Source organism: Pleurodeles waltl, chromosome 1_2, assembly GCF_031143425.1.
Source record: "Pleurodeles waltl isolate 20211129_DDA chromosome 1_2, aPleWal1.hap1.20221129, whole genome shotgun sequence".
Taxonomy (NCBI): Eukaryota; Metazoa; Chordata; class Amphibia; order Caudata; family Salamandridae; genus Pleurodeles; species Pleurodeles waltl.
The window spans coordinates 989,337,141-989,352,391 of NC_090437.1; the positions used below are offsets into that span (position 1 = coordinate 989,337,141).

Sequence of the window (15,251 nt, forward strand, 5' to 3'; positions counted from 1 at the left end):
TGGGAAACAGAGGCAAAAAGTTCAGGGAGACCACGCCAAGGATGAAAAGTCTAACAATAATCTTGTCCTTTCAACCTTACCATCAGCATTTAAAGTGATGGACATCAATTAACTCGGCTTTTTCCACTTTCTGGGAAAAGTGAGGTCCTTCGACATAGGTATGTAATCAAATAGGGCGTACAGAGGACAATGCTATCCTATCAGACCACTGGAAATGTGTAGAGTGGTTCTATAGGCCCATAACAAATCATGCACGTTTGAAATGTTTCACTTTACTTGAGAAAATCACACACAGATAATTACATGAACTGAACTCCATCATCAGGTAATACAGTATACATTCTGGGATGCCTTACGTGACAGAAGTCTCACGCTGAAAGGAAATCACTCAATCATTGATAGCTGTAATCAACAATCTGACCTCAACTCACCTCAATAAATGACTAGTAGAAGTGCGTACCTTACCTGGGGTGGTAACATCAGGGGGGAATGGCAGAAAATCCAAACCTACTCTTTGCCACAGCCTTAGACATGCTGACATCAGTTTCTGAAGGTGTTGTTGTTCCCAACCGTTTATCACTTGTGCAATACTGGGAACAATCGTTTACAAACCTCTATACCGGACTATCCAGTTTGGGCCATAAGTACAATTGTGTGTAACTTTCAAAATCCTTCCCCTAATACCCATAAGTGGGAATATCTTTTCACCAGACAAAAAGAATACACATATAGCTGATAATTTGTTACTCAATTTCTAGAACGGTTGAACATCTTGTGGGACAGCCATTCATTGAGCCAACCGTTCACTAAGTGATTCAGAAACTCTGTATGATAGATTCACACCCACTTTTAATTTCCATTGTTTCTCATTCTCACAAATCGCTTTGTTAAACTTGCCAGTAACAATTAAACACTGCTCAATGTCAAAGATCAACTAATAATTTTACTTTTCAATGGGCAACATTGATAAGCAGTCTGCTCGTAATTTTTTTTGAGAAATGGGAACATATTTTGAAATTGTTTTCGAGCACCTTTGTTGCAAACTTAGCAGGTCTAACTTTAGGTTGCCTTACTTTTATACCTGATAAAATATCCACCAGTGGCTTATGGTCATATTTTACATATGAATTAAACTTTTATACACTCCATACGCACAACAACATTTTCTTCTCAAAAACAAGAGAGTAGTGGGTACAGTGGAACCTAGAGTTCGAAGCAAAGCCTATTGTGTATTCTTTACAACCATCTACTTGATTCAGCACTGTAACTAGACCATAGGCACTAGCATCAACTGGGACATGATATGTCCGTTCCTCTGTAAGTTGATGAAGTCCTCAAGCAGTGGATATTTTTTTTTTTTTTTTTAAATCGATAAAAGTTAACTCACTCTCATTACTCCATTCAAATGTGATGTTTTTCTTTAGCAAAGGCCTGAAAATCTGTTGCATCTGCAAAACGTTTCAGAATGTATCGCAAAAAGTGCACATCACTAGGAAAGTTGTTCTTAATCTGAGGGATATGGAGCCTGGAGTATGGATTCTACCAGAACACGCCACCACAAAGAACCTGAATATGTCATCATAGACTCTGATGACATATTCAAGTTCTATGTGATGAATGAATGGCATATATGCATTGTGGTCATCACAGTGTTCTTTGTAAAGCTTTCAGAACACAAACACAAAATACTTTAGCAACTGAAAAAAACACATTTCAAGTACATTTAGAAACGTCCTTTTTATTAATGTATCCTTACCAAGGGACTGCTGAAAGCCACATGCATGAGATGCGGACTGTTACAGGGATCTGCTCCTTCCTCTATGCAGTCAGTTTGAGTATTTAAAGATTTTCTGCTCAGTGTCTTGTGTTTGGACAAACAGCTTACAGAGCTATAATCAGCATCTTCAAAATGTTCACCTGCTTTCCGGTACGACTTCAACCTTCTAGCTGATGAATGAGTTGTGCATGAGATTAGAGAGAAAATACATTTATTTGAAAAGGAAATGCAAAATAAGTACATTTAACATAATAAGTAACTATTTCCTATGTAACTCACAGATGAAAAAAGTATTACAAGGAACATAACTTAATAGAATATAGGAAACATCGGTTAAAGTGACATTATGGTTACTAAAAAAGCAAAGTCTACTGAAATTGTCCAGCTATGAGTGGATGAGTCAACCTTATTTGGACCCCAAATGCACTACTCAAATTCACACATCACTGTCAATTACATCACCTCACTACAGACATCAATTGTTAGTGTTTTTCAGTGATTTTTGAGATTTTCTAAACACATTATACATTTCAAAAAGTGTATAAACACTTATAAGCACAATAAGCCATAACTTACTCTTACCTTTTTCTGTGAGTTTGTTTTGATCATATATTACATGCAACTCCCATACTTTCATTGATCACTATTTTGACAGACTTCACAGCCAACTTCTGTCAGCCACACGGAGCAGGAGTTGGCCAGAGAGCATGGACTGACACCCGCTGCTAACAGCCTTCAGCAACATGCAGCAAGGATAACTGCAGGCCCTTAGCTCTCACATGGGGTAGGCAACCATGTTTAGCACAGCTGTTGACCAAAGTAGCCGACCTGCAGTGAGGCTCTACACCCAACCCATTCGGCAGGCACCCCGGTTGCACAAGGCCACTTGTTGTGCACAGCAGGGTTGGCTACTGAAGGTTAGGCACTGTGCACACATATTTGTATGACTATTCCCACCGCAAATGGTCTTATGCTATAGTTATTGTGTAAGAGTTCTCCTAGTTGTTGTTCTTGCTGCGGAATGGGTTTGATCTCCCTGCCATTGTTTCCCAGGGCTTCTACCTATTAGTTGTAAATGACACCAAGTGGGAACCTGCAGAAGGCCACTTTTGCTTTGTACTCCAAGAAGGTGCTCTGAAAAATGCTGGTTGCCTCATAACGCCTACATACAAGAAAAATACATGGGTGGAACATCTTTCCTTGTACAAGCAGCCAAACTATTGAATTGCCTACCTGCAAACATAAGATCCACAGACAACCACCTCCACTGTAGAAGATTAGTCAAAAGCTTGTTCTTCCCCAGATGACAACCATACTCAACTCAAGAATGTACCACATCAGTATACCCAGACATTACAAACTATATTTCTCACGATATGGAAAAGAGTGAGTCATACAAGTACACATCATCGTAACCTGACCTATGCCTCCTGTTATCCACAGACACATTTATACTAGGGAAAATTATGCATTACACCACAGGATACATATGTATATATGACCAGGTCTAAATTGCTGATTCTATATACATACAGGTGCATCTACAGAGGGTTTCACCTGCTACTAAAAACTACACTAAGTGACATGTGTTTATTTATGTTGATTATGTTGGTATTATGTTCATGATGATTACAGTTATTTGAAACCATAAAAAGTACCACATGATAAATGTGGACAACAAACCATATTGCTGCATCTATGTACAACGGATATTTAGCTATCCATAATCTGGGCACCAGCTGGAATGATAAAAAACAGGAAAAGTTAGGAATTCCTGGGACTCTAATTACCCCACTTCCTCTGGGCCCTAAGTGTAAGGCCTACCATGCAGGAATTTTTAAAGAGTATCCCTACTCCCACTCACAATCCTATTCCTTTTCCAACAAAATGCTCCTGTGCATCTCTCAGGTTGTAACACGCCCCGTAACAGAGCAGGAAGGAACTCTATAGTGAAGCTTGACACCAACGGCTACTCTTAGTGGGTGAGAGTTCTTTAAAGCAAAAGGATTTGTTTTCCTTAGGTCAAGGGGAGGATTCTTAGATTGATCCAATCAAGTTGGGTTCTGTAGTTTATGTAAAGTTCTGTATCAGAAGAGGGTTAACCTCTTCACTCCCCTTAATTTGTTTATGGACACCATCGCCCAGTGGCCAAACATGATCTTAAGCACTTGGGAGACCCGTAGTGCAGGACAAGCTCAAAGACTGAGCCAAGACTGCGCCTGTCAGCAGCCAGAGGAGGCTGGGCAATCCCCTGATATTTTATTTTTCTGCCTGTTGCCTCTTGCTTGTTTCTGCTGGGACCATTCTCTGACATGGCCAAAAGGAAGTCCACGACTAGCAATAAGGACAAACCATTGTCAGGCTCCACAGTATCCTATCTCACCAATGCAGTGAGGGCTATAGAGCAGGAAATTGGTTCTCTGGAAGAACGCTTGAGAACTGCTGTTAAGTCATCAGCTGGGAATTCATTCAGTTGGGAATGGGCAGTGTAACGTAGCTGGTCCCTTAATTTTGGAGACTAATCCCCCACCGCAATGGCTGGCACCAGAAGGAAAAACCTGCATGTCACAGTCACATTCAATGCATTAGTCTTCTTGGAAGATGCACCTTCATGTTCCTCATTATAAGATTCACTCTGCTCTCCACCACAGGCTAAAAAGAAGCGCTCCCAGCATGAGAAGGGTAAGCCCACATATGACACTAGATCAACTGAAGAGGTCATGGCATTAGCCGGTTGGAGAGGGACATTACAGAGCTGAGATGAGCAACAAGCTGGCCTACTCTGAAGACAGGCTGTCTTCACTAAAACCATTCTAGGCTGGCTTGACTCACTCAAGAATCTGGTAAGGGGGCTTAGTACCCCTGCACTATCAGCTACGCCTTTGAAAATACAGGGAGTGCAGAATTATTAGGCAAATTAGTATTTTGACCACATCATCCTCTTTATGCATGTTGTCTTACTCCAAGCTGTATAGGCTCGAAAGTCTACTACCAATTAAGCATATTAGGTGATGTGCATCTCTGTAATGAGAAGGGGTGTGGTCTAATGACATCAACACCCTATATCAGGTGTGCATAATTATTAGGCAACTTCCTTTCCTTTGGCAAAATGGGTCAAAAGAAGGACTTGACAGGCTCAGAAAAGTCAAAAATAGTGAGATATCTTGCAGAGGGATGCAGCACTCTTAAAATTGCAAAGCTTCTGAAGCGTGATCATCGAACAATCAAGCGTTTCATTCAAAATAGTCAACAGGGTCGCAAGAAGCGTGTGGAAAAACCAAGGCGCAAAATAACTGCCCATGAACTGAGAAAAGTCAAGCGTGCAGCTGCCACGATGCCACTTGCCACCAGTTTGGCCATATTTCAGAGCTGCAACATCACTGGAGTGCCCAAAAGCACAAGGTGTGCAATACTCAGAGACATGGCCAAGGTAAGAAAGGCTGAAAGACGACCACCACTGAACAAGACACACAAGCTGAAACGTCAAGACTGGGCCAAGAAATATCTCAAGACTGATTTTTCTAAGGTTTTATGGACTGATGAAATGAGAGTGAGTCTTGATGGGCCAGATGGATGGGCCCGTGGCTGGATTGGTAAAGGGCAGAGAGCTCCAGTCCGACTCAGACGCCAGCAAGGTGGAGGTGGAGTACTGGTTTGGGCTGGTATCATCAAAGATGAGCTTGTGGGGCCTTTTCGGGTTGAGGATGGAGTCAAGCTCAACTCCCAGTCCTACTGCCAGTTCCTGGAAGACACCTTCTTCAAGCAGTGGTACAGGAAGAAGCCTGCATCCTTCAAGAAAAACATGATTTTCATGCAGGGCAATGCTCCATCACACGCGTCCAAGTACTCCACAGCGTGGCTGGCAAGAAAGGGTATAAAAGAAGGAAATCTAATGACATGGCCTCCTTGTTCACCTGATCTGAACCCCATTGAGAACCTGTGGTCCATCATCAAATGTGAGATTTACAAGGAGGGAAAACAGTACACCTCTCTGAACAGTGTCTGGGAGGCTGTGGTTGCTGCTGCACGCAATGTTGATGGTGAACAGATCAAAACACTGACAGAATCCATGGATGGCAGGCTTTTGAGTGTCCTTGCAAAGAAAGGTGGCTATATTGGTCACTGATTTGTTTTTGTTTTGTTTTTGAATGTCAGAAATGTATATTTGTAAATGTTGAGATGTTATATTGGTTTCACTGGTAATAATAAATAATTGAAATGGGTATATATTTGTTTTTTGTTAAGTTGCCTAATAATTATGCACAGTAATAGTCACCTGCACACACAGATATCCCCCTAACATAGCTAAAACTAAAAACAAACTAAAAACTACTTCCAAAAATATTCAGCTTTGATATTAATGAGTTTTTTGGGTTCATTGAGAACATGGTTGTTGTTCAATAATAAAATTAATCCTCAAAAATACAACTTGCCTAATAATTCTGCACTCCCTGTACGTCAACCCCAATTGAACGGGGGGTCCAAAAGGCAAACATGGATACTCACATGCTGATACAATGTATCCCAGTAGAAGTCTGCTTCTCTCCTAAACGGCTTTCCTCGATCCTCTTGCAGATGCTTTGGTCCATCAGGAGTGGCTAATCTGGGGCATAATTCTGCACCTATGACTGTGGGAAACCAAAGCCAAACTCTAATGGACCCTTTAAAGGACCTGTCTTACTGCTGCCCCCAGAGGCCATTTCTTATATGATAGTTCTTAAAGGAGTTACTTCCCTAAGGTTTGTTGTATTTGATATATTGGGCAGACGCAAACATCCCTTATGTGCATTCAGCAGGACTGAGGCACTCCATTTGGGTTTATTTTTACAGACCATCTTTTTACCCACCTCCGATGTTCCCTCCAGTGGTCTGTCCCATCCCAGTCTCTAGCAGATGTCCTCCTCTTTCACACTTTGGTCAACTGGATAGACAGCTATCTGTGGTGATTCACCCACACTTTGTGGATCAGTCCACTAAGGGGTGTTACCTTGACTTTTCACCAGCAGTCTTAGTAAATCCAATTCCAACTACTTTTAGTGTTGTAAAGGAAGTAACTACCAAGAATAGTGCTATTAATCAACCACACATAGCCATCAGATTAGCTTCCTGAAATATTACCAGTTGGCCTCTAAATTGTCAAACGTAAACTGGCAAAGTATTATAACGAGCGATACAAAGTTCTGTGTTTGCAAGAAACATGGCAGCAAGGGCATTTACAGATGGTTTTGCTACCTATGATTCAACTGTGTTACCAGGGGTAAGCGGGAAGGGCTAAAGGAGGTCTGATCGCGTTAATTTCCCCACATTCCCAGGTCAGATCATCTGGACCAATCTGGACTCCACCCATTACTATCTTATTTTGATAAATTGTTTTGTGCACCAACTGCTACTAATAATCTTTTATAATAATATCTTCGACTCAAAAAAAATATTCCTATAGTCAGTTCTTTATACGCAGACTCAGAATGCAGCCTAAACATCCTTAATGGCAATTGCTTTATCCTGTGGATAATAATATATGGCACTTTAAATTGTCTGGTACAATGTCTTGCGGTCCCATGTGTACAGAAAGAGACTTAGTTACACACATTTGTCATAGTCTTTTTAGAGAGGAACTCAATTTACTCCTAACAAAATACAACCTGGAATTTGCATTTGATTCTCTCACTGTGGACCCAGTATTAAGTCCTACCTACACTGGGAGGTGTTGCGCTAGCCTAATTGATTTTATATTGTTCTCCTAAGATCTTAGGAGATGGATGGAAGAATATGTAGCCCTAGAATCTGTGCACAGTGATCATAATTTTTTTTTAGCAATCCTGATTCATAGCCCCGTTTTTTAAAAAGTTCAGGATGAAATGAATCCACTACAGCTGGTCTATCCATCAAGATGGGGGTGCTAATGAATTGGTCTAAAACTGTTGAGGATCAATTCCTTTCTGACTTAGTGGATTCTACCTATGTTGACTTTAAGTGTCTCAAGGAAAAAAGTGACAATTGGGTTATACTTGCTAATTTTGGATTAATCTGTGAAAGAGGCTGGAATCTGTATGCCATCTCAAACACTACTTCTAAAAAGAAACAAGTGAAATGGTGTGACTCCAACTGCATAAAGACTCATACCCACTTCTTGAAAGAGCTCAAAGCAACTCCCAAAGACGATGATTTGGTGTGCAATCGCAAAAAGGAGTATAAGAAAATCTTACTGTCCCAGAAAAGAGCTTAACAGACTTTAATTATGGCTAGTATTCTTAAAAATAACAATATGCTCTGGCATTATTTTGATGCTTCTCATGATACTGGCCTTGACACAGTGATTCCTTTGGAACCCTGGTTAGGACATTTTACTCACCTGTATTCCGGTTCTGGCGCAAGTGGGGGATCTCACGGTCTTCAGGTACAAGATAAACATTCTATTGCATTGAAGGTTCCTCTTTCTTCCTTATCCCTGCCAAATATAGGTATGAAAGATGTTACAGACGCTATTAGCAGATGTCCGGGTGGGAAAGCTCCTGAGCAAGATGGAATACCTGTGGATCCCTCTGAGGCAAACATGCCTTTGTGGGATCCTGCTTTTGACAAATGTTTTTAAGACCAAGCCAAGCACTGGACCACCGAAAGCTAGGTCATACGTGACCACAAGGCCTATCGTTAAGAAGAAAAGCTAAGAGAATCCTCAATGGTATTGCCCCATATCATTAAGACTACAACACAAATAATGGGCAGGACTTTACTAGAGCGACTTCAAATGTGGACTCACAAAAATATGATTTTCTCCAAATTGCAATTTGGCTTTCGCACTGGCCTCAGGACAATTGATTGATGAATGTCTCAACCTTTATCTCCTGATAAACAAATGTATTGGGGCCAAAGAAGGGAAAATATATTTAGCTTTTATGGACCTCAGTTTCACATTCTAATCTGTGAACGGATCCAAACTCTGGGGTAGTATGACCGAATTTGGGGTTGACACTAGTGTTGTTAATTACCTGAGGGAACTGCACTCTGAAAAAACTGCCAGTATCAGGTTTAGCCTAGGTGGGGAGGCAACTCAAGCCTTTAGTTTAGCTAGAGGTTATGCAGGAGCTGCGTCTTGGCTCCATTTCTTTTATACATCAACAGTATGGACAAACACCTGCTAAATAATAACATTGATTGTCTGTGGGTAGGCAAGGGCTATGTCCCAGTCTTGATTTACACAAATGAAACTGATTGTTTAGCCAGGTCCTAAACTGGCCTCCAGCACTTGTTAGATCAATTTTGTATTTTCATGCCCAACCTTGATCTCATGTTTAATCAGGACAAAATGCACATTCTGATCTATGGCTCCCAGAAAAAGAAAGTTAGCTTGTTCATTGTCAACAACAAGACAATGAGTACAATCCCTTCATATCCATATCTGGGGATTTTGTTTGACAATAGACTTCCTTGGGGCCCATTGAAATAGCCAAAGCTGTGGCCCTTGCGAGAAGGAGAGAGGCTGTCTTTAGCAGACCTCTGAGGGATTTTACAGCAATCTATAGTGTAAATTGTCTACTCCAACGTTTCCTACATAACTGGATTATGGGACTTTGGGGATTACACACGGCTCCCGGGGGTCCAAAATGGTTTCATTAGAAGACTGTCTGCTGTACTAAACTATCTCTGTGCATATTCACCACATAGGATTGTTAGATTTTATCACTGAGCTAATCAAATTACAACCCCTCTTATTGTGGCTAAAGATATGGCACGACGTGCAGACTTCCTTCAATCAGTCAGTCCAAGCTGACTGTCAAATTAGCAGCATCTTAAAAAGTCCTTAGCTGTTGTATATTTATAACACATGCAGAAGCTTGAATCTATCTGATCTGTTTGATGAACAGGAAACCTCCTCCAGTTTTTCTAAGTCTCCGAACAAAACTTTTGTGACTAAGGGCCTCATTACGAGTTTGGCAGAGAGACTAACTCCATCACAAACGTGACGGATATCCAGTCCGCCATATTACAAACTGCATTTTATCCTAGGGAACTTGTAATACGGCGGACGGGATATCTGTCACATTTACGATGGAGTAATCCCCTCCGCCAAACTCATAATGAGGCCCAAAGTGTAGCATTGAAAGATTACACAGCTTTTCTAAGAAAACTACAGTATTAACTTATACCATGATTTGCACTACCCATGGTATTGAACCTTATCTTATATGGATCTCAAACAAGAACCACAGATTTCTGCTGATCGGGATAAGGTTAAACATTGTACACTTTTTGTAGGCCTACCTGGTGAAGGGTACGTATTTTAAAAATGTGGCTGTTTGTCATTGTGACTGTTCTTCTGCACAAAGCACCTTGCCCTTTATGCTATTTTGTAAATTTTATTCTGCACTCAGGAAGTCTTTTATCTTGCCAGTTTTAAGACAGACATATGTTAGACAATACAGGTTCGCCATGGTCTTTTTAAAATCTCTCTAATCACCCAGCATGTGCTTTTCAGTTGCATGATTTATACAACATGCTATACACTAAAAGTCAGTCAGGATGTAGATGCTGATCCAGCATAAAGTACTCTTTTTAGCTCTGTATTTATTTGAAAACTTTTTATTTATTACTTTCAATATGATTGAATATGTTTGAGTTTTTTTTTATGGAATTAGAGAATGCAATCTTCTTTGTATATTTTAGAGCCACTTGTTTAGTTGGAATAAATCATTTTTTGATGATTGTGAAATACATTTACAATATACCCATGGTTAATTACGTCTAATCTTAAAATCTTCATGTTTTAATCTTGCTCTGATGTGTGTGAGTATATATGGCTGCATTGTAGAGTCTGACTGAATACTGTGATATGCTTCTTTTACTTCGGGTAAACGCGGTAACCTTTCAGATAGTTGACATAACCTGCTGGTTTGTGGTACAAAGTGGAATGCAGCTGGGGTTTTACTGTGGTGGTTATGTCCAGTAAGTGTGAACTTTCTGAAAAGGACAGGCGTTTAGGACTGATGGCTGGGTGAGATTAATCAAATCTTCTGCATAATTGTATATGGTCCTATAAGAATATTGACTGCGGAGCCATCCTTATCCTCATTGCAGTACCAATCTGTTGTATTCACGTAAATCATTTTTAATGTGAAATAGTTGTGCGTCAAGAAAAGTTATAATGCTCTTGGCTGCAGTATCAGTGAGAAGGTTATAGATCCAAATTCTCGTTTGCCAGTAATATTCTTGTTGGAAGCGGGCCAAAGGCATTCTGTTTGTTAAATATACCAATGCTGCCCCGAATGTATCTGGGGGTCTTTAATACGAATGACTTAAGGATTTATTTTTTACCTGGCCAGAGCTCCACTGGTAGACCCACTCCAGGGTTATGTTAGCATCCTGGGTGATAGTCTGTGCATCTTGAGAAGGATATAGAACAAACTAGCTACTTGTTTATCTGGTACCCACCTCTTGAGGTGTTGTAGGAGGCTGGACTGGCTTGTAGTGAGTACCCAGGGGTACTTACACCTTGCACCAGGCCCAGGTATCCCTTATTAGTGTAGAGGGGTGTCTAGCAGCTTAGGCTGATAGAAAAGGTAGCTTAGCAGTGCAGCTTAGGCTGAACTAGGAGACGAGTGAAGCTCCTACAGTACCACTAGTGTCATATGCACAATATCACAAGAAAACACAATACACAGATATACTAAAAATAAAGGTACTTTATTTTTATGACAATATGTCAAAAGTATCTCAGTGAGTACCCTCAGTATGAGGATAGCAAATATACACAAGATATATGTACACAATACCAAAATATGCAGTAATAGCAATAGAAAACAGTGCAAACAATGTATAGTCACAATAGAATGCAATGGGGGCACATAGGGATAGGGGCAACACAAACCATATACTCTAGAAGTGGAATGCGAACCACGAATGGACCCCAAACCTATGTGACCTCGTAGAGGGTCGCTGGGACTGTAAGAAAGCAGTGAGGGTTAGAAAAATAGCCCACCCCAAGACCCTGAAAAGTGGGTGCAAAGTGCACCTATGTTCCCCAAAGAGCACAGAAGTCGTGATAGGGGAATTCTGCAGGAAAGACCAACACCAGCAATGCAACAACGATGGATTTCCAGACGAGGGTACCTGTGGAACAAGGGGACCAAGTCCAAAAGTCACGATCAAGTCGGGAGTGGGCAGATGCCCAGGAAATGCCAGCTGTGGGTGCAAAGAAGCTGCCACCGGATGGTAGAAGCTGAGGATTCTGCACGAATGACAAACTTCCCCTTTGGAGGATGGATATCCCACGTCGTGAGGAGCCGCGCAGAAAGACCGCAAACAAGCCTTGCTAGCTGCAAGGGTCGCGGTTAGGGTTTTTGGATGCTGCTGTGGCCCAGGAGGGACCAGGATGTCACCAATTGCGTGAGGGGACAGAGGGGGCGTCCAGCAAGACAAAGAGCCCACTCTTCTGAGTGCAAGCAGCACCCGCAGAAGTGCCGGAACAGGCACTACGAAGTGGAGTGAATCGGTGCTCACCTGAAGTTGCACAAGAGAGTCCCACGCCGCCGGAGGACAACTCAGGAGGTCGTGCAATGCAGGTTAGAGTGCCGGGGACCCAGGCTTGGCTGTGCACGAAGGAAATCCTCGGTGAGTGCACAGGAGCCGGAGTAGCTGCAAAACACGCGGTTCTTAGCAATGCAGTCTAGCGTGGGGAGGCAAGGACTTACCTCCACCAAACTTGGACTGAAGAGTCACTGGACTGTGGGAGTCACTTGGACAGAGTTGCTGAGTTCAAGGGACCTTGCTCGTCGTGCTGAGAGGAGACCCAGAGGACCGGTGATGCAGTTCTTTGGTGCCTGCGGTTGCAGGGGGAAGATTCCGTCGACCAACAGGAGATTTCTTCGGAGCGTCTAGTGCAGAGAGGAGGCAGACTACCCCCACAGCATGCACCACCAGGAAAATAGTCGAGAAGGCGGCAGGATCAGCGTTACAAGGTCGCAGTAGTCGTCTTCGCTACTTTGTTGCAGTTTTGCAGGCTTCCAGCGCGGTCAGCAGTTGATTCTTTGGCAGAAGGTGAAGAGAGAGATGCAGAGGAACTCTGATGAGCTCTTGCATTCGTTATCTAAGGATTTCCCCAAAGCAGAGACCCTAAATAGCCAGAAAAGGAGGTTTGGCTACCTAGGAGAGAGGATAGGCTAGCAACACCTGGAGGAGCCTATCAGAAGGAGTCTGACGTCACCTGCTGGCCCTGGCCACTCAGAGCAGTCCAGTGTGCCAGCAGCCCCTCTGTTTCCAAGATGGCAGAGGTCTGGAGCACACTGGAGGAGCTCTGGGCACCTCCCAGGGGAGGTGCAGGTCAGGGGAGTGGTCACTCCCCTTTCCTTTGTCCAGTTTCACGCCAGAGCAGGGCTGGGGGATCCCTGAACCGGTGTAGACTGGCTTATGCAGAGATGGGCACCATCTGTGCCCATCAAAGCATTTCCAGAGGTTGGGGGAGGCTACTCCTCCCCAGCCCTCACACCTTATTCCAAAGGGAGAGGGTGTAACACCCTCTCTCTGGGGAAGTCCTTTGTTCTGCCTTCCTGGGCCAAGCCTGGCTGGACCCCAGGAGGGCAGAAACCTGTCTGAGGGGTTGGCAGCAGCAGCAGCTGCAGTGAAACCCCGGGAAAGGTTGTTTGGCAGTACCCGGGTCTGTGCTAGAGACCCGGGGAATCATGGGATTGTCTCCCCAATACCAGGATGGCATTGGGGGGGCAATTCCATGATCTTAGACATGTTACATGGCCATATTCGGAGTTACCATTGTGAAGCTACACATAGGTAGTGACCTATATGTAGTGCACGCATGTAATGGTGTCCCCGCACTCACAAAGTCCGGGGAATTGGCCCTGAACGATGTGGGGGCACCTTGGCTAGTGCCAGGGTGCCCACACACTAAGTAACTTAGCACCCAACCTTTACCAGGTAAAGGTTAGACATATAGGTGACTTATAATTTACTTAAGTGCAGTGTAAAATGACTGTGAAATAACGTGGACGTTATTTCACTCAGGCTGCAGTGGCAGGCCTGTGTAAGAATTGTCAGAGCTCCCTATGGGTGGCAAAAGAAATGCTGCAGCCCATAGGGATCTCCTGGAACCCCAATACCCTGGGTACCTCAGTACCATATACTAGGGAATTATAAGGGTGTTCCAGTATGCCAATGTAAATTGGTGAAATTGGTCACTAGCCTGTTAGTGACAATTTGTACAGAGAGAGCATAACCACTGAGGTTCTGGTTAGCAGAGCCTCCGTCAGACAGTTAGGCATCACACAGGGAACACATACATATAGGCCACAAACTTATGAGCACTGGGGTCCTGGCTAGCAGGGTCCCAGTGACACATAACAAACATACTGAAAACATAGGGTTTTCACTATGAGCATTGGGCCCTGGCTAGCAGGATCCCAGTGAGACAGTGGAAACACCCTGACACACACTCACAAACAGGCCAAAAGTGGGGGTAACAAGGCTAGAAAGAGGCTACTTTCTCATAGGTGTTCCTTTGTTTAATTTAGTAGTGATTTTATATTCTTGTTATAATCCCTTTGTATTGTTTGGTTGGGTATTATTGCAACATGGTGGACTTTCACATATCAGAACGTTGGCTGTGTTTTGTAGTCAGTTCATTATGACAAGTGATCCTTCATTGTCTGCTGGGTTTTTGAAATGCTGCATTTGTGTTTCAGTCACTTGATGGCTTGCCTCTACAGTGAAATTAGGTTACAGGCCTCTTTCATTTGTTTTTTCCAGTGTGTTACATGCAACTGTCTGAAATTTTGGACTGCTATATAAACATCTCCCTAACCGCCCTGGGATTCACCTTTTTTAATGCCTGTGATCTCAGAGAGGGAACCCACATTTTACCTTCAAAGCCAACACAACCACAAAACAGCTGTGCCTTGTCTGTCAAGGAAAAATCGCGGAAGCCTGTCATTTCACTGTTGCATAAAAAATACCCCTGCACCATAGTGGATAAGGCTGAGGCTAATGCAAGCATTAAAGAAGAGGTTTTTACCCCGTACAATCCTGTATCATCCCAAAATTGCAGAAGGTTTTGCCTAAGCACAAGGCCTAGTGCTGTTAGTTCTCTGTGTAGCAAACCTGAGGCAGCATCAATGCTACATGGTAGGGTTATGCTATTTAACAAGGCTACAAACTCAGTAAGCCAACTTACACACAAAGCTGCCAGCGTGTACTCTAGAACTTCTGCAGCTGTAAGTTGAAAGTTCTTCAAAAATCCTGTATTTTCTTTTGGCAATACTTATATCTACAGTAGTTATATCAAGGACCCGGAAATGAGCCCCTGCCAATAATGACCCAGGCGGTGATACTGGCTTGGGAGACAGACAGACAGCATAGGATGGAAGAGAAAGATCACCAGGGAAACACCACTGTAGTTAGGAGGTATGTTGAGAAAGCTATCTAAAGTGAAATGATTTGAACAGTGGCATGACAGGGATATCAAAGGTTG

The 15,251-nt window shown here is 42.8% G+C and overlaps 1 protein-coding gene across 5 annotated transcripts in view; it reads right to left on the minus strand.

Moving 5' to 3' along the window:
- Positions 1–15,251, minus strand: part of ATP10D (ATPase phospholipid transporting 10D (putative)) — a 614,572-nt gene that overhangs the window by 239,216 nt on the left and 360,105 nt on the right. For all 5 annotated transcript variants that reach the window (XM_069201689.1, XM_069201684.1, XM_069201678.1 and 2 more), the window contains exon 10: positions 1,757–1,947. In XM_069201689.1, the coding sequence (XP_069057790.1) occupies positions 1,757–1,947 (191 nt within the window). The remainder of the gene's footprint in view (positions 1–1,756; positions 1,948–15,251) is intronic.